General features: G+C 42.6%; 1 protein-coding gene across 5 annotated transcripts in view; it reads left to right on the forward strand.

Annotated features, from left to right (window-relative positions):
• Positions 1-19,174, forward strand: part of TEAD1 (TEA domain transcription factor 1) — a 159,682-nt gene that overhangs the window by 118,091 nt on the left and 22,417 nt on the right. For 3 of the 5 annotated variants that reach the window (XM_071558996.1, XM_071558998.1, XM_071558994.1), the window contains 4 exons: positions 5,891-6,025; positions 6,217-6,263; positions 7,153-7,214; positions 9,181-9,305. In XM_071558996.1, the coding sequence (XP_071415097.1) occupies positions 5,891-6,025; positions 6,217-6,263; positions 7,153-7,214; positions 9,181-9,305 (369 nt within the window). Of the gene's footprint in view, positions 1-4,690; positions 4,703-5,890; positions 6,026-6,216; positions 6,264-7,152; positions 7,215-9,180; positions 9,306-19,174 lie in introns of all 5 variants that reach the window. The other 2 variants (XM_071558997.1, XM_071558995.1) reach the window with 2 other exon arrangements.

Consider the following 19,174-nt stretch of genomic DNA (forward strand, 5'->3'; position numbering starts at 1 on the left):
TCCCCTCAGCCCTTCCAGGGATATCGTATATTTTGATTCTTTTTACAACTGGAAAATACTCCTATTTTAGAGATTTTAATCTTAATTTACTGAGGTTATTAAAATCTTCCTGATGTTAGAGAAATTTAATCTCATGAAAACGGGAAGAGAGGCTGAGATAAAGTTGTCCTTGGAGACAGATCTGAAAGGCGGCTCCTCTTCATGGCATTTCCCCTCATGCAGAGGCCAGAGGAGGCAAAGCAGAATTTTTACACTCTAATGTTGTATTTCTGTGTCAAATGCACCAGTCCATAGTGTTAGGTTGCAGCATTTCCCACTTCTGCACTGACAGGGAGCCAAAGTCATCCCTGTCCAGTCAGGAGAAAAGATGGATTGGAAGTTGTACATAAACAGAGCAAAGGTGTTCACAGCAGGATATACATCTCTCTTAGGCTTTCATATCAGATCCTTTTTTCATAGTGCAAGATTAATTAGAAACAAAAAGAAACATTGAAATGCCTACAGTTCACATGTATTACATGTTTAAAAATCCATTATTCTATATTCCGCATTGAGGGATAAAAAGAAAATATTGTTGTCAATTATAAAATGCTAAAGATAGCTCTATACTTTTTAAATGAACAATGATAAAAGCCTTGAAAAATTCCCTTTGATGTGAATGGAGTCTTCAGCATTTTGAAATACAATAAGATGGATTAATTGCTACTCATTAGGCAGCAAGTTGGGACAGCTTTGAATGCGCATTCTCTTCTTGGCATTAGCTATTGCCTGGCTGAAATAGCCAGCTTTTGTATTTACTCCTGTCTTCTCTAATAATAAGCAAATTGGAGATCAGGGCTAGAAATACTGAAGTGCTCTCTATCTTTTGTCCAGAACAATTGTGTATTGTCATGATTTGTTTATCTTTTTGAGCTACAGCTAATTATTGCAAAGGTTATTTGAATCAATATGAGATCTGTGCAGAAATAACATCTGCAAAATTGCTTATTAGGAATCTATTTTATGTTAGTGTTACTGCAACATCCATCTTGTGAGCAAGTTACTGTTTCTTCTCTTATATGCTTTTTTTTTCTTTACATGGAAAGTTTTGTATTTTAAATATTGGTACAGGTTTTAGGGCTTCTTGAATTAATACTGTTCAGTTGTGCTTACTCTTCCTCATACTGTTTTAGATTTTTTTTCTCTCAAAATTGTAGATAACGTGGTATTCAAAGCCCCATTTATCATTCTAGGATAACGGTTTTTATTTTTTGCTCTAGAAATTGTTTTAACTGATTGATCAAATTATTCTTCTGTTTATGTTGGATTAAAAGCAAGTCAAGCACAAATCCTTTTGTGCTTGTCATGTAGAACTTGTTTCATGTGGGGCTTTCATAGATATTAAGATTTATAATTGGATGATACCAGGGAATTATTATTATCTAATTTAACTATGTATTTTGCATTCCAAAACTAATAAGCGAAAAGTAAACCTTAAGGGCCTGATTCATTAAAAGTTACAGTCTCCTTGCATTAGATTCTTAGAGCTTACATCTTTCAAAAACAAAGCGTGTGCAACTGCAGCCAGAAGCAGTTGGCTAAAACATGAGGCAGACCTTGATCTCCATTACAGAGATGGTATTTTAGGGATTTAGTGGGACTAGTACAGTTTTCCACTGATTGTACTCTAAATCCACCTTGGTAACACTCATTACTAATTATGTACCACAGAACAGGGGAAGACTTTTATCAGGAGAAGGGAAGGCAGGAGTCTGAGTGTGCAGCCTGTTGCTTACTATGGTGTCATTCCTGGGAAGCAGCAATACCATCCAAGCTCATAAATTACGTAGGGTCAGACCAGGTCAGGGCCAGATGGGACCTATCCAAGGAATAACTTAAGCTCCAGCGGAATTCAACAATTTGGTAGGAGATACTGTCCCCCCAAGCCTCTGCTGAACCGCACAGGACTGCAGCACACTGGGCCAAACTTATTTTACTGCATCAGTATAAACCTCATTGATCTGAAAGAATTTCTTCCAGCTTTACACAGCAGCACAAGTGAGAGCAAACCCAAACCCTTTCTGTTTTGGACAAGATAGGGAATAAAAATCTTAACTATTTGCAGTCATTAAAAATCCCCACAATGTTCCTGTTTAGAGTAGGGGTGTTAACCCATTTGTCCTGGCCAAATTCCAGCCTGGGTAATTACTGTAATCTTCCTGTTTAAATTACCCCTGCCGTTTTAATTGGATATATTACTTCTCTTGCTGCCTAAACTGTGATGTAATACCATTGTGTGTTATTAATCAGTTACCAAGTTTCATCCCAGAAGCAGCCGCCTTGCAGTGATAGGTAGAAAGATTCATTCCCTCCTGGTTACAAGTGCTCTCGTTACAGCTTAAAACCCCCCAACATATACTTCTTTTTAAGTGGCAGACAAGCTAATATTACAGTCTAAATAAACAGGTTTAAAGTGTGATTGGGTCATTTGTTTCTGTAGATTATGAGGTCTGCCTGATTACACAAGCATAGGCCATTACCTTGCAGCTCTCCAAAATGTAGCTGAAGGTGCTTTTATGCCAGTGGAAGTCAGGACCTCTTATGTATTTGTATTTGACTTTAAATTTTATTTCTTTCATGTTTGAATGTGAAGTTGCAGTTACTTTGAGAAAAACTGAACTTCCAACTATGCAGAGTTTCCTAAGCCTACAAAAGGTGAAACGTCCCACTAATGTTTGTTGGCCTGAGTGTGTTGATGTCCCATGGAACTGGCAGATTTGTCACCAGTGGGAAACTGTGTAGGCATTGTTGAAACTCCCCCAAACTAGCCCTATTGCAAGACTGTATTTCTGAGCTATCATTCCAAACTTTTTTTTTTCTTTCTCTCCATCCTCCTAAAAACATAATCGAGCAAAAGAGGATGAGAAGAATGGCCACCACAAAATGCAGAAGCAATTGGCAAGGAGGAATGCACATCCCATTTCTTGTTTTCTCCCTCCAAAAATCCTTGTCATTTTTCCTAAAATTCAGGATCATCAGTTTCACGGGCTAAAAGCTCCACAGGACAGGTTCAGTGTCCCTCCTTCTGTGAACAGAAGGTCTTGAAGGAAGTGTAAATCTTCGAAAATTTTTCTTAATTCATCTGTTAGGTGGAATTTGCCTGTCATGCTGGGTGTCCATGTTGTAGTCCTTGGACATCAATAACATTACAGAAAGTAATGCATTTTAGTTGGTTTCAAAGCCTCATAAAGAAGAAATTGTCTCCTGTAGCAGCACTAACAGTAGCACAGGGTCAGACAGAGACTTTAGATGGATAAAGTGAGGCAAAATGAACTATTTATATATGTGTATATATATATATATATTTAAAAATCTACCTTGGGCTCATGCAACTCCTAGGAATGGACTTTATATCCCTTACAAAGCTTTTATTTTCAAATGCTCCTTTATTTTAAAGCCACCTAATAGTAAGGCCATTTTAGCAGCCTTTAGAGGCTTGGCAGGAACACAGGCACTAGCTGCACCTTCATGTGGTGGCACTGGCATGGCTGGTGGCAGGAAGGAGGCAGAGGAGGAGAGGAACCTGTAGTGCCACAGCACTTCTGGAAAATAGCAAGGAAGTCAAAAAAGCAGGTTACTAAGACCCAGAGACATGTCTCTTGAACCTTCTGTTTCACACACAAGATATTGATCCCCTGTAGGTTTAGGTTGGTTATGATTCAGCAGGCTATGTGTGAGACTTGCATCGTTGGACACTTCCAAGCCAGCTCTCCTTAAAAAAAAAAGGGTAGAAATGGAACAGGGAAGTCTAGTGGAGCTAGACCTCCAAATTTCTTAGGAATATTTCCTCATTTTCATGCTTTCATGATGGAGGGTCCTTTTTACTGTGCAAGAGGGTAGAGGGGTCTGGAGAGCTGCCTGAATCTCAGGTTACTGCCACCAAAGCAGTTTTTAGCCCAGTGGACTGCAGACATCCAAAGGCAACCAGTAAAACATGTCATGCACAAACCTCCTGTGTGGGAACACCCTCCCACCCTGGGGCAGGCAAAGGTGGGTGCCAGTAGCTGGCAGTGCCAGGGCTGACTTCCAGCTCATAACCAGCAAATTGGTTGAGATTATGTGGGAAAGTACAAGTTGGAGAAACAACCGAGTTTTGTCTGTACATTGATGGATATGTGTGTGTGAGTGGCAGTGGCAGGAGAGAAGCTTCTCTGCAGAAGTGCTGACCTGTGGGGTGGGGTCCCGAGGCTCAGACAGCTCAGGAGGCAGCTCTGGTGGGGCCACAGGTGTTAGAGCTGCTAAGGAAGCCAAGGCTTGCCCTTCAGGTTCACATCCTTCGAGGTGCAGAGGGGAATGATGTTGGAGCAGCCACTGCCCTGCTCCACCTGCTGCTCTCCTGGGTTGTGTCCCACAGGGACACCTCACACTGCTCAGGGAAACACACTCAGCAACAATCCCCCTCATTCAGTGTCCACAGCTTCCACACGGAGCTCTGGGTTATTTCTCCCCAGTGTTTTGCTGTTATTTTCTTAATCTTTTTTTTTCCTTTTAATGAATCAGTCCCTAGGTGAAAATAATGCATTTGTTTAAAGCTGATATTTAATATTGAGCAAACTGCTCTTCCTTTGTCTCTTACTATTTTGTTCATATTTTGCTAAGAATTTGCTATTCTACACAAGCATTTTAATAAACTGTTTGTTGTTGTATCCAGGTAACAAGCATGGTAAGTATTTTGACTAAACCAAGTATTATGTACCTTAGCTGTGCTTGGCAGAATTTTTGGCTAGCTTTTCCTGTACTTTCAGCCTGTGCTGTTTCTAAAGGAGCTATTCAAAGGAAGAAACTGCTTACCTATAGTACTACTACATACAGAGGGAGCATATGTGCAAAGTCATATGTCATACATAAGAGCATGCATCTCTTGCCAGCATGCTTGCTACTTTGCTTGTAAAATAAAACCAGAAAAAACCCCAGCCAAAATGTCCTTACCTAATCCTGCTTGTGTTCCTTCATTCTAAGTCACATCCCTAAATATTAGTACTTATTAATACAGTACTTTTGGATGAGGAACCCTGCTTTACCAGATGAAAACAGTCTCTCATTTACTTGTTTTACCTGACCTAAGATATGCCCTTGGTTAACTCTGTTGCATTAAGAGGCTTTCCCTTTCTGTTCTGTGATCATACATGATTGGCAGTGACTAGAACTCCAAGCGCTGCTCTAATACACGTAACAACCCATCTTTTTCTAAACTTGTTCCTGTATGCTTGAAAACAGCAGCAATTTTATGGCTGATAGTTTTCTGTGGGAACTCTGTAAATCAGTAAAATACCACAATTGAAAATTTAAAATGTTATTTACATATTTGTGATCTAGCTTTTAAAATAGTTGTTGTAAAACTGAATCCAAAATGTCTCTAAACCTTTAAGCACGAAGAAAAATCTGTCACTGTTTGCGAGTCAGTCGCAGTTCTGTGTTCTCATTTTACAGTGTAATACGAAAGGCAAACTTCTCTTAGATTGAAATGATAGAGCTCAAATCTCAGTGCTCCCTGTCCTGCAGGCAGAGCTGAGCCTTAGCAGCGCACCCTGTTTAGTCCAGCCTGATTTAAAATCAGCAGAATTTGCCCAGATAAACAAGTGGGCAGTAGTTTGCTCTCCCAGAGCTTCCTGTGTGTTGGCAGAGCAGACTGTGAGAATTCAGGTCTACCATGCATGTCTGAGATGAGGTTTTGCCTTGAGGTAGTTTGAGTGTTAGCCTCCGTGCTGTATTTTTTTTCCTGCATGGTTTGCTATTTTTGCATTTTCTGTGTGGCTTTTTAAGTTTTTAGTTATGTGCTTGTAGCTGCAGTTATTTAACATCATTTGTTGTGCCAAATGTTTTAAGACTCCATGTAATTGTCATATTAAAGGATCAGACAGCAAAGGACAAAGCACTCCAGCACATGGCAGCAATGTCATCAGCTCAGATAGTCTCAGCTACTGCTATTCACAACAAGCTGGGCCTGCCAGGAATTCCCCGTCCTACATTTCCTGGGGCACCTGGGGTAAGTTGTTAGCCGAGTCCCAAAAAAATCCCTGTGTTCTCTAATAATGTTCAGTAGAAAACTAAGGCGGAATGAATGGATTAACGCTTTCACTTATGTTTGCAAAAGGAATCATGCTTGTTCAAAAATATCCAAAATCTTCCAACAAAGAGAACAACTGTGGGTCTGTTTGTTTGTTTTTCCTCTTTCAGTTTTGGCCGGGCATGATTCAAACGGGGCAGCCTGGATCCTCGCAAGAGTAAGTCTGAAAGTTAAATATGCTTCTCTGTGCAGTGTGGGGCTGGCTTGTGCACTTGGCTGGCAGAGGATAGCAGGGAAGCAAGAGATTCTACATTTTTCCAAAGAGGAGGTAAAGGTAGTTGTAGGGAAAGAAGGAACCTTTACAGTGATGTGAACTCATGTTCAAAAAGTTAGAAGAGATCCCAAACCCCAAAGCTGAGGCTGAGTGCCTGATGGGCACCCTCTTTTTTCTCCTGTTGCACGGTGAGATCCAATGATAATGCCAGGGAAGCAGCCAGTAATGTTTTGTCTGTGAATAAGTTTTCAGTACAAATACTTCCATCCTCTTTTAAACATATCAGCAGTTCTGAAGGCAAGGGGGACATATTTTCCTGTAAGGCAGGAGATGACTACATGAGGCCCATTACTGGGGTTTCAGCACTGTGGTGGACACAGCACTATACAGAAGAGGAAGCCAAGTGTTACTTTTCCTGCCCTGCCATGGCCTCTGGAACAATGTTTTCCAGCCTTACTTTTCAGCTTTTTCTCACCTTGTTCCACTGAGGTCCATGGGAGTGTTTGTGCCCCAGTAGCTCAGTGTCCTCTGGGTTTACTGGGAGTCAAAGCAGTCGCTATCCCTGGCTGCTGTGACACTTATGAGGGTGGGTCAGGTTTCCTGCTGCGTGACTGAGCATAGATGAGCTCCTCATTGTAAGATGTTGGGTGTAATTCCCATCCCTGCCCTCTCTCTCTTACCTTTGCTGTCTGTCTGTTAAATATGCTATGCAAAGAAAACATATATGTTTGTGGGTAAAGGTCATTAACCACTTATTTTGTTATACTATGTGACTCCAATGGACTTTACTGGATGGCATGGTGTATGATTTTTGTGCAACTCTTTATTCCAGTGTAAAGCCATTCGTTCAGCAGGCCTATCCTATACAGCCATCAGTCACAGCTCCCATTTCAGGTAATTCTTCCACATATCCTCTTCCTTAAAAATATTTGAATTTTGTACTGAATGTGATGTATTAATTTCTGACACGGGCAGAGCCACTACTTCCAATCTCACATTCCCTCTAGCTGAACCAAACACCAATCCCAGTGTCCTATTATCTGATTATATCTTAGGGAAAATCATTGGGTTTGAGTTTTTTTAGGTAGGAAGCACTAACACATATGGAAGGAGTTGTGATACATCATAGTCAGTCAGTATTCTATACTGTGGGATTTACTGTAAAATATTAGTAATAGGATGCATGTTTCTTTTTTAATAGCTATGTAACAAGAGTACACCTTAGTTTATTTTAAACCTAGCCTAAAATGCCTTCCAAAATCATATATGTTTAGCCTTAAGTATAAAACATCTCTATGTATCCGCTTCTTTATAACCCTTGCCCTCCTGAAGGTCCTGCTTTGCCTCATACCACTTTAAAAAGTCCTTAATGTTTAGTCTGACTTCTATTGCTCAAATTGATAAAGTCCTTCCCATGGCTACTTCCCTACTGCTTTTCCCAAGTTGGTTTCATGGCTAATTTCAGGAAAGATCATTATTCCTTTGCAGATGATATTTCATTTTACTTCTCCCTTGCCAGTTGACACCATCCTTCTGACTCTGTTTGCGCTGTAGTTTTTTGACTCTTACCCAGTTCTTTATGATTTTCTAACTTGCTGCTATTCAATGCTTAAAACTAAAGCTATCTTTCTGTATTCATGATTATTTCCTTTTTCTTCAGATTCTTAGTTTATAACTTTACTTTCTAAGGCAGACATTTTGTATCGTCTTCTTTTATTCTTCCACGTTTTCTCTCAGGATAGGATTATTAGTATTTCTAAATCTGTCAAAACTCGTGCATGAGTTTTTGCTTCATTAGAAATCCTGTTTGTGTCTAACCAGTCCAAGTCTTAAATCCCTGATTTGTACAAGCCTCACACCTTCACTGCCTAAATTTGAGGGTTGGATTCAGGTACCACACTCCCATAACGGGATATGGGCACATACTACCTGTGACCTCTCCCTGGTTCTCAACCTAGCTCAGGATTATCTTTGTTCTCTTACCTTTGGTCCCTCTCCCCTGCCTTCCTTGTGCCTGTGTCTCCCCCAAGATGAGTTTTGCCTTTGAACCACTGCCTTTCCCTCTTCCTTTACTGTTTTCTTTCCTTCTCATCTAATTTTCTACAATGAGGACCAAAAGATAGCATTTATTCCTTCTCTTGAGGTGAATTAGAGATGGTAGTTAACATCCCTTCTCTATCTAGATCATGTCATTCTCTCTTTATTACCAATTTTAAAACCTTCTTTTTCCTTTTAGAGTATGATTCAGCTCTCTACAGTAATTATTTATTATTAGCTGTAATATAATGCTGCCTAAAAGCTCCAAAAGAAGTCAAGACCCAATGTGCAAATACATAGTAAGAGACAGTGCCTGCCTTGGAAACCTTGTACTCTAAATAGGAGAGGGGAATTGAGAGTGGCAGAAGAAATAGGCAAAAAGAGAGGTGATTTGTTTGTAACATGTGAAACATTAGGAGCCAGAAATGGAGGCCAGCTCTCTTGACTCCCAAGTCAGTAATATCTCCTGTGAGTCTTGATGCCAGTTTCCAAGGAAGGGCCAGCTGTAAATCGAGGTGAAGTCTCTATAAATCTCTATAATCTAGTATGTAATTTAAACAAAAATTCTGCAGTGAGTTACAGCCCCAAGGAAATGAAGTAGTAGATCTTTTCTTTGCAGCATTATTAGCTTGCTGGGTTGGGCCCTCTATTTCTATGTATTGTTCAGAGATTTTCCAATTTTAGCTTGTTCTGATTTAATTATTTGCTAAAATTAATAATAAATATCCAAGGGCTACATGCATAATTCCCAATTATACTTAATTGGGAAAATATAAACCGAGGAATTGTCAACTTCTTCATGAAAATGTTTCCTTTATTTCAGGATTTGAGCCTACATCAGCTCCAGCTCCCTCAGTCCCTGCGTGGCAGGGCCGATCAATTGGTACGACCAAGCTCAGGCTGGTGGAGTTTTCAGCTTTCCTTGAACAGCAGAGGGATCCCGAATCAGTAAGTATTGGCCTCATGGCCACTTGTCTTCAGCTGTGCTCCCCACTCTGTGAGGATGCTTTCCAGGGTTAAGTCTGATAGAATACACCTGGTGTTTCTGCGTTTGCCGCTGCTCAGTGTAATATTCCTTTCACTGCAGGACTCTGTTTTCCCTTCTTACCCTCTTTCTCCCCATTTGCAGCAGTGAGAGGCCTCTGTGAAAGCAGGCAGGGTTTGCTCTGGCACTTGTCTCACTGCTGACCTAGTTTAGCAGGTGTACCAAATTGCATCCTGTTCTTGGCAAGAACTCGGTACTTGAACTCAAAGTTAAAGCCTAATCTATTTCCTCGGAAACAAAATTACAGATTTGCATAGGAAGTGTGCATATTGCATGCTAGATTTTTAAAAAAAATTTTAGAAAGTATTTTATATTGTTTTGATTTTCAGTCTGCCTACTATAGGGTAGTTTTATGAAGCTGGTGGTAATGTTTCATGTACTCCAGTAGGCCTTGAATCTTGATATTAATCATCATATATTTACCAAGAACATTTGTTAGTAGCCTAGCACTGTTTCTACTGCATCACAAATAAATCAAAACAACTTCTTTCAGCTTGAACCTAGGAATTTTTGCTGAGATAACTTTTGAAAAGCAAATATTGCCATGAATGGATGATATAGACTGGCCATTCTTGTTCAAATTTCTAGTAAAATACAGTAGCTTGGAGCAGAGAGAAGCTATCATTTCCTCTTTATGATTCAGCACTGTAAACCGTAGCATTTATTGGCTCTGGCCAGGGGTGTTATCCAGGGAGTGTTTACCCTGCATAATGGGGACTGGAGACATAGCCCAGAAACCTTACAACAGAGGAATGCTCCTGGCGGAGAAATATCCCAGTGAAAATACACCGTATCTCAGCTATTCATATACTGAATACATGGCAGAGTTGGTTTGCTGAATGTCACATTTTGCCAGGTTGAATTAACCTTGAGGTGGAGGAAACGTTTGGCAGCAGGTATGGTTATCTCATCACTGTTAGGTATTGCATGGTTTCCCTGGAATCGCTTTGTCTTCCCATTACCCTGTGGTCTCATAGCAGTTGTGGCTCTGGTGGGCCAAAGCTCACCTTGCTGTCCTCCAGACTGATCCAGAATGCCTTCTTCAGCCCAAGCCCCGAGTTCATCCAGACAGGGGTTTGTATTTCTGTTGCAGAAACACAACATCCAGGTTTCTCATCATCAGCCTTATCAATATGCAGCTTTCGGAGTCCTTGGCTTGCTGATCTCATGTAACATGTCCTGCTGATTTATGGGCTCTGCCATACCCAGACTGCTGCACACCAGGGTGTGTGTGTGTGCCTTGGGGATACCGGAAAAACAGGATGTGGCCACGTAACGCTCAGCGTTACTGTGCTCTGTGTGAATGAAATGGCATTTCAGTGCAGTTTGATTTACTGTTTTGCCAGTACACCACCTAATTATCCCATTCCCATGGGTTTTCCTAACACAAAACTATATGCAAAACCCATGGGTTTATATGGTGTAGAGCCTCCTGTGTATCTGTGGAGCTTTTGTAAAGAGAGTAACAGCAGTTCAGCAACTGAGTAGCTTCTATGTTTTTTTCCCCTATGAAAAGTCTCCCTCAAACCAAGTACACTTGCAACAGATCACACGTGGTTGCCCATCACACCACTGGTGTCTGCAACATGAAACCAGCTGAGGGGCATGAACACATTTGCAACACAACTGACAGACCTACACGGAGAAGATGCTGCTTTGGTGGGCAGGAGCCTCATGTCCCACTGGCTGTGGTGGGAAGGCTCGGAGCCAGCTGGGCTCACACATGCAGTGTGGGCCAGCAGCCGGGGGACATCAGTGGGCTCTCACTTCCCAGGCAGGTGCAGGCTCTGGGGGATGCAACACATCCACTGGCATTGCAGGGAAAGAGTGGGGGCATGAGGAGAAACACAGTTACCCAGAATGGCCCCAGAAATACTGTAAAGCCTTTTTTGGAGTAAACTAATATTATTTGGAATTCCTGAGGGTGCAGAGGCCCACTGGAGCCTGTCTCAGCTTGCAAGAATACTGCTGAAAAACCCACCTTTTAAGTGCAGAGCATTTATGCAGGAGGTTTACAAGACAAGCAAGAGCATCAAACTACCCAGACTTGTTTTTAAAAGAACAGTTAGTTGTGTGCTGTAACATTGCAAAAATGAGACACAAAGAAAAGTCAGTTCTCAACTTAGATAATTCTTTACACCCATACTGCAAGTGCAGTGGGGCAGCACTAAGTCAGGGCTGTGTGGAAGCAGCCTGGACTGTCCAGGTGGATGCTGTGGGGAGCCAAGGGATGAGCCCCCATGAACAGTGTGTTCCCATGCCTAGGAAAAGGGAGTCAGGAGAAGAGAAAGTGTTGTTTCGATCGAATTAAGTAAATTTGATTATTTGGATCTTAAACAAGGGCATAGAGGAAAGCCCCAAGGCAGTGTGACCATTTCCCAGGGCAGAGGCAGAAGGATATTTGCTGGAGGGGAACTGGGCAGAGGCACTGGTGCATGGCTGTTTGCAGGGACAACTCTGTGCCCCCTGCCTGCCTTAGCCATGTCCAACCCACAGACTTTTCCAACAAGCATTAAAAGTGCTCCTTGGAGGTGAGAGCAAACCCACAGCCTTATTTAGTGCCATTTCAGAAAATGTAAATTCTGTCTGCGGTTTTGCACATCTTTGTGTTGGTGAGATGTTTTATTGCAGATATGGTTTGCACAACATAGCAAGGTTGGGGGTTTATTTTTAAATAACAAAATCAAGGCAGCTGAGATGTGTGTTTGCACAGTGTGAATCTGAAGTCGTGTAGGCACGTGTTGTGGTTGCAACATCTCCTTTGTGCCTTTGCTGACTTCAGAAATGAATATATGTATATGCTGCTACACGAGAGCCATAAAAGAGTTCTCCTGTCTTTCTGAAACAGAGACAGTTATATGTTTGTTATACTGCTGACTTTTTACAGGAAATTACATGAAGTACTATTTTGACCAAAAGTGCTTCCAACATTTTATTAAAACAAATGACCCTCCCTCCTTCTCCCCCCCAGCCCAAAAGTCAGGCCAGAAAGGCTCATAGTAGTGGGTGCAGATAGACCAATCCCACCTTAAAATGCAACCTGAAAGTTTATAGAAAAAAGGTTATTTGACATGGCAGCTGGGGCCAGGACTTGAGCATCCTGGGAGGCCCCTTGCAGTCTGTATTCCTGTACAGCAATGAAAAATTTAGGTTTCTCTGCCTGTGGTGACTCCCAGCGACCGCAGTGGGGCTGGACATGGGCACAAAGGTCCACCCACAGGGAATTCATTGTAGGAGTGGGGCCTTAAACATTTCTGGTGTTCTTCCAATGGCAATTGGTGTTAAAAGAACAAAAGCCCCTCAATGTTAGGCAGTTATTTTAGCTTAGAGTGGGCATTCTGTTAAGCCTGAAATCTGCTCCATAGAGTCCTGTCACTTGTGGAGGGCTGTTGCCTTTTTTTCCCTTATCTAGCCACATTGTTCCATTTAAAAAAGAAAAAAAATTATAGAAAGGAAACAATAAGCAACCTGCATTGTAACTCTGCATGGCCGAAGATAGTCTGGGAGACATAAGAGGGCACAGTTGCAAAATATTGGAATACTGACTCTGCGGTTAAGGATAGGTAAAATTGCTCCTCCTTTTACGTGAAAATCAATTCAGTTTACAAATGTCAAGCTGTATTTCCCTTTTGTGGCATTTTGTGCTTAAGTAAAATTCCTAGGTGGTGCATAGAAATTACACTTGTAGGTCCAAGCACCAGTGATTCAGTCACCTTAATTATTGCCTGCCTTATATAACTATATTCTCAGCAGATGAAGCAGTTTATGTGCCCATCTGTTGCTTCCAAGACAGGTTTTCCCTAATGAGGGCTTTCCATTTTTACTGTAGTGGTTCTGTGAAAGTTCTGGACAAATGCTTAAACCAAGTGATCCCACATTCCCTAACAAATATAAACTGAGTATGCAAGCAGATTAGAAGGGATCTAATCAACTGACTGGTACACAAGTAGATATAAAATTCAAAGACTGGAAGACTGAAATGAGAATAATTCAAATTATTTAATTTTATATACACACATGCACACACACATATAATATATATAAATATATATATACACACAAGCTTGATTTTCAATCAGGGAAAAAACCTTACCACCAGCCAACAAAAAACCACCCTTTCTTCTCTTCCTTTTTGAGGTTTCTCACTCTTGCTGTCACATTAATTTCTATCGTGAGCACTTCAGAAAGCTTTACATTTGAAATATCTATATAGGGCTATAAAGAACATGGCTGATGGGCATTTTTAGTGTTAATCTGCCTATCCAAACTGTCAGATTGTGTTAGGTCCAAATTTCAAAATGTATTTAAAAAGTGGTGAAGAAATAAAATATTCTTTATGTTTTAATACACATTTTATTGTTGTTGTAAAAGGACTTTGTGAGCCCAGGGAGAATTGTGCCTGAGAACCAGAAAGGGAAAGCAATTGCTCAAGGGGCCATAAAAACAGCCTGCCATCATTAGCCAAATGCAGTAAAATTCACCAGAGTTAATCAAACCACCTAAGTGATGAAAAATAAATGAGATCTTTTCAAAAGAAGTCCTCCATCCTTGAACAATATCCATTGTTGCAAGCATTGTTTATCCTTTCTGTACTCCCTGTAAACAGTATAAAAAGCAGTTCAGCATTTCAGCCATAAGGAAGTCCTTGGTTTAGCATCTTTGTGATGTGAAAGGACAGGAGAGCAAACCCACATTGAGATGAATGTCTTGGAGAGACAAGACTCAGGATTTGAGGTCATTGCCATCTGAAATCAGATGAAGTTTTACTAAGCGCAAACATCATTTATTTTGCTGTGTTAGAGAGCTACATGCTGGCCCTGGGATGTGAATGTCATACGCTGTAAAATTTTCATTTTTAAGTGTCAATAGTTAGAAGTGCCAAGAAATCACTTTAAAGGGTCCAGCAGATTTCCCATCCAGCGGCGTTCCCGGGGGACCCCAACGAAATGTGATGGGAGGCCCATGCCAGCTTCCCCTCCAGTTGTAGTGCCAGGACACGGACTTTTCAGGGAGCGTCCTGAGGTCAGACTACAATTAAGTGTGGAGGGAGACAGCACCATCTATTTTTCGGCCCATGGGCGGAAAGATTGCAGGGGTCTGGCTGTGTTCTCACTGCTGCCTTCAGGCAGTCTCTTCCCTGTTTCTCAAACCCCACCACTGCTGCCAGAAACTTCCCAGCAAAATTAAAAGTACAGCTTTTGCTTAGCTTAGGAGGAGTGATGGCAGTGAATGGGAGCTCCTACAGTGAGTTCCCATTGCTGCCACTGCCCAGCCTGTGGGGTCCCAGCATGTTGTCCAAAGTATCCAGAGTGGTTGGGGGGCTACCTGGTGTTATGCAGGATACCAGGACTGCCCAGGGAGCCATGACATCAGGAAGGAGGGACAGTGCAAGTTGTGGGGCAGCTGGAGCAGAGCCTGGACATGCAGTCCCTGCTATGAACCCAGAGAGACATAAAATCAGGGGGATCATCACAGCACAGGGGCCTCTGCCTCGCCCAGCCCAGCCCAGCCTGGTGCTGTTCGGTTGGCAGGGTTGGGCTGGCACTGGCAGTGTGGTGGGCTGTGCTGAGCCCCGAGGGCTTTGCATCTGGCTGTGCCTCTGCTCTGTGTCTTCCCAACTCATCCCACTGCAGCTTCCCTCAGCCCTACACCTGCCCAAAACTTAGCCTGGCTGCAAAGTCAGGCTCTCAGAAGTTGGGAAATGTCCCCATGTGTCTGCTCTGCAAAGCAGCAGATAATGACATGCTCACATGTTTATTTGATCCTGCTGCATTCAGTGGAGATGTAGATGGTCCTTCTGTGATAAGCAACTATTCAGTAGTTTGTTTGCTGCTGTTGTTGAAATGCGTGGCCCCGTGCCCTGCTCGCTGTGCACTGTCTAACCTCCCCTCCAAACAAAATTAATAATTCCCTCCATTTGCATTTCACAGATGTACTAGTGCAGTGTTTCTAAATGAAGGAGCATTATTACTCACAATTGACTAACCAAGAAGTTCAGGTGCAAAAGAATGAATGGGCCACTGATTTTGAGGGTCCCCTTTGATTTGTCATGAGCCTGATTGTGCAGAATACTTAGTGTTACTGAGAGCTTCCTATAGTCAGGCATAATTTTCCCATCTGAGCACTCAGCACTTCTGAAACTGGGCCCGCCATGTCTCAGACCAGACAGGCCAGAACTGAAGGATCCATCTTCACTGTTGCAGCAAAGCTGATGAAAATGTCAGGTGAGCACCTTGCCCAACCAGCAAGTCTCAGTTTCACACTGGAATTCCTGTGTCAGTAGCTGGAAAGTGCTGGGTAACATTAAGGTATCAGGGCTGGGAACTGCCCTCCCTCATCACATGCCTCTCCATTTTTGGAACCACAGAGTAGCCAAAGACCTCCTTTTACTTCACATTTCTGACCCAATCCCTGTGCAGATCCAGACAAGAGTCTGAATGCATGGAAGTCCACGAACGACTAGGTTAATCATGCAGTTGTATTGTGATATACCAGAACAGAATGTTCAATTGACATTTCTCATGAAAGTGTTAAAACTCTTAACAACAGGAGTTGGTACAGACTGCAGTTATAGCATTAAATGTCATGTTTATAACTCCCAATCTGCTTCAGTGGAGGACAACAGCAATGGGAATTAAATATGCAGTTACTAGTGTTTTGGTAGAAATAAGAAGACTTGTTGGCAAACGAAACGATTTTCTTACATCAGCAGGAAATTAAAGAGTGTCAGATTTATGAGATACAGCAAGGCAGCAGAGCTGAGGCTGGGCAGGGTGCAGGTTACAGCTGTGTTCAGACTGCTGATATACCAGGGATTGGTTTTCAGTAAGTCCTCTCCACCTGGCTCCTTTTCCCCCCAGAAGCATAGTCACTGCACAATCAGAGGTACGTTTTTAAAAGATGGGTTGGACCAGTTTGTGGAGGTACAGAGAAAATCCCTGCATGGTGCCAGGCACTTGAGCGGTGCCTTTCAGCAAGAGTTCAGGCTGTCCCCCCTGTCTTCCACTCACCCATCCCTCTGAGCTGTGGCACTCATCCTTGTGACCTGTAGTACAGAATATATCCAGCCCAAAGAGAGCTGAGAAGTTGTCCCTCTGCTTCAGGGGGAGAGAAGAGCAGCAGAAGAGCCTTCTTAATGTACTTTTCTGGGTGGTGGAATTTGGGGACAGGAGACTGCGACCTGTTCAAGTTGCCAGCCTCTCCAGTGGTGTTTTTTAAAAGGAATTTGTCGCTGTAAGTAATGATATAGATGGCCTCACCCTTGTGGTTGTTGTGCTAGAAATTTGCAGGACCCTACTGATCCAATGGAGCAGCCCAGCTAACAGGGTGCTGTCATTAGGCTGTGCAGGGCAGACAAGGCAGTGGGGTGCTGCCCTATCCTGCTCCTCCATCCCATGGGTGCACAAGGTGCAGCATCCCACCAGCTCACTGTCCCACTGCAGGGACAGGGGAGTTTGCAGAGGAGCTCTCACCACCTGCACCGGTGTGGGAATGACTCCCAGGTGTGTGAGTGAGATTTGGGAGGGTTAAATCACAGCTGTGCCTCTGGGTGCAGCGGGAGGGTGCAGCACCCTTGCAGTCAGAATGCTGTGTCCAGGAGTAAGGTCATCCCCTCAGAAACAGCTGCTGTCCCTCAGGCCACCTGCCTTCCACTTTGCTCCATGTCACTCAGACTCATCAGGGCCTGGGGAGCCATTGCCCACCATGTGCTGATCTGTATGTTATGTAGCCCCACTGGACAGAAGCAGCTTGCCCCAGGAACATGTGAGGGCTGACTTCTCTGCCCTCTGCATCTCGGCCACCACTCTTCAATAACAATCTTGATCCTATACAGGCTTGTCAAGCCTTGGTGTAAGCTCCAGAGGTGTGGGGAAGCACAAGAATGCAGCAGAGAGATCTGTAACAATTTGCAAACCTGCTTTTCATGGACCAAAAAGGCTGTTGCCTTAGAATATAAGTGCAAAATTGGTGAGGAGCTGTTACAAATATATCTGCTGGCTGATAAAACAGATGTAGGTGGTTTGTCTTTGTTCTGCACCAGCTTAAATGCTTGCATCCCCTGCCATTGGCAATTTGTCTTGGTTTTTTTAAATTCCTAAGTGGATTATAATTTTTCCCGTGGTATTATTTGACAACAGTCATATTTCATGGCTTTACTGCATTCTTTGGATAGTTAGAATTTTTTTATGGGAAGGAGCTCAGTAAGAGGCAGCCATCTCCAGGGCATGTCGTGTAATGCACACAAGGAAGACAGACCTGAAAATGTTCTTTGTATTTTTGTGGTGTTTATCCTCAGAAAATACAGGATTTGGCCTATCATGGTCTACAGCATCTAAAGCACATTACTGCCCTGATGCCAGATACAAATTCTTTAAATGCTGTAGCATGAGTGAATTCTTCAGCACCTAATGTAATTCATTGACTCTGGAATACTCAGTCTAAAACAACAGTGAATTCTCAATATAATGAGGATGATTTTAAGCTTTTCAGACACTAATGGGCTCAAAAATGTAGGCATAAAACTTAGTTTCTTTGCTTTTATCTATGCATCAATTCCTGTCTTGGAGCATGTTTATATAAAAGCGATAGGGATCATTTCAGTATCCATTTACCCTGCTCCAAATATCATATTAATCGTTTGTTAGTTTGTAGGAATATGCCATGTCTAATTAGGTTAGTAATGATTGTACTTAGCATAGGAATTGCAGCAACATAAGGAGAAAATAATCACACATTGCAATATCAAAATAAACATTTCTGTCCTAAGAATGTTGTCAGGTGATGTCATACCATCTGTCCCACTGTACCCACTTGGAAATTTTGCTGCAGCAGCATCTGGTACTTTGGCGAGCTCTGCAGACAACTGTGGTAGCTTTGCAGCTGCCTTTAACTTTCCTTTTATAAAGGGTATTAAGACTTCATGTTCCATATCCCTATAAATTTGTTTGCTTTTACTAAGGTTTGGATACCGAGCGATTTCTATATTTTCCTGGTTTGGAGAAGAAGGTACAGTGTATGAATTGTCTTGGGGGTTTGCAGTTGCCAAACTGTAAAATACAGCTCTCCCTTCCCCCTTCTCTCCACAGCCACCTTTGGGCCTGGGAGAGAGACACCTTTTGGGGAAGGAGGAAGCTTTCCTGGGTGCAGGAGAATCTGAACCCTCAGTTCTATAAAAGTGTGGTTATTTGTACAACATGGAACAGCTCCAGCAGAAAAGATTGAGAGGAAACAATCCCAAAATAAATAGTGACCTGGCCTCTAGTGGTGGGGATGGTTTTTCACGCCCTTACTCTGAATGAGAGAGAACAGAGGTATGCCCTGGGGCATCTCGCATCCCCAGGGAGAGCACAACTGCTGGGCATGCCTAGGCAGGCTGTGGGAGTGCTGGGGGAAGGGAAATGCTTCACTTTTATTTTTCAGAGTAGGCTGAGGTGCTTATCTCTGCTTGGGAATTCTCATCATTCTCCTTGAGAAATGGAGATGTTTGCCTGGCTGCAGGGAGACTTCCATCGATAGCCATGGTCAGAGACCCAGCCCCATGCCCTGTCCTACTGCACTTCACCCCTGGCAGTTTAGAAAAGCAAGAGGAGCAGGCTCCCTTTCTTGTGGTTCTGGCAGTTTCAAGGTATATGGGGTGCTGATACATTTTACTGAAATCTAAGTTTTTCAGTAGTGAGCAAGATAATTAAGAAATGTTCAGTATGACTTTTAGTTCTGTACTTGCAGCACTGAAACCCCAAAAGTTGGAGTCATGGTGCTTTGTCATATTACT

This window comes from Pithys albifrons, chromosome 6 (genome assembly GCF_047495875.1).
Source record: "Pithys albifrons albifrons isolate INPA30051 chromosome 6, PitAlb_v1, whole genome shotgun sequence".
Lineage (NCBI taxonomy): Eukaryota > Metazoa > Chordata > Aves > Passeriformes > Thamnophilidae > Pithys > Pithys albifrons.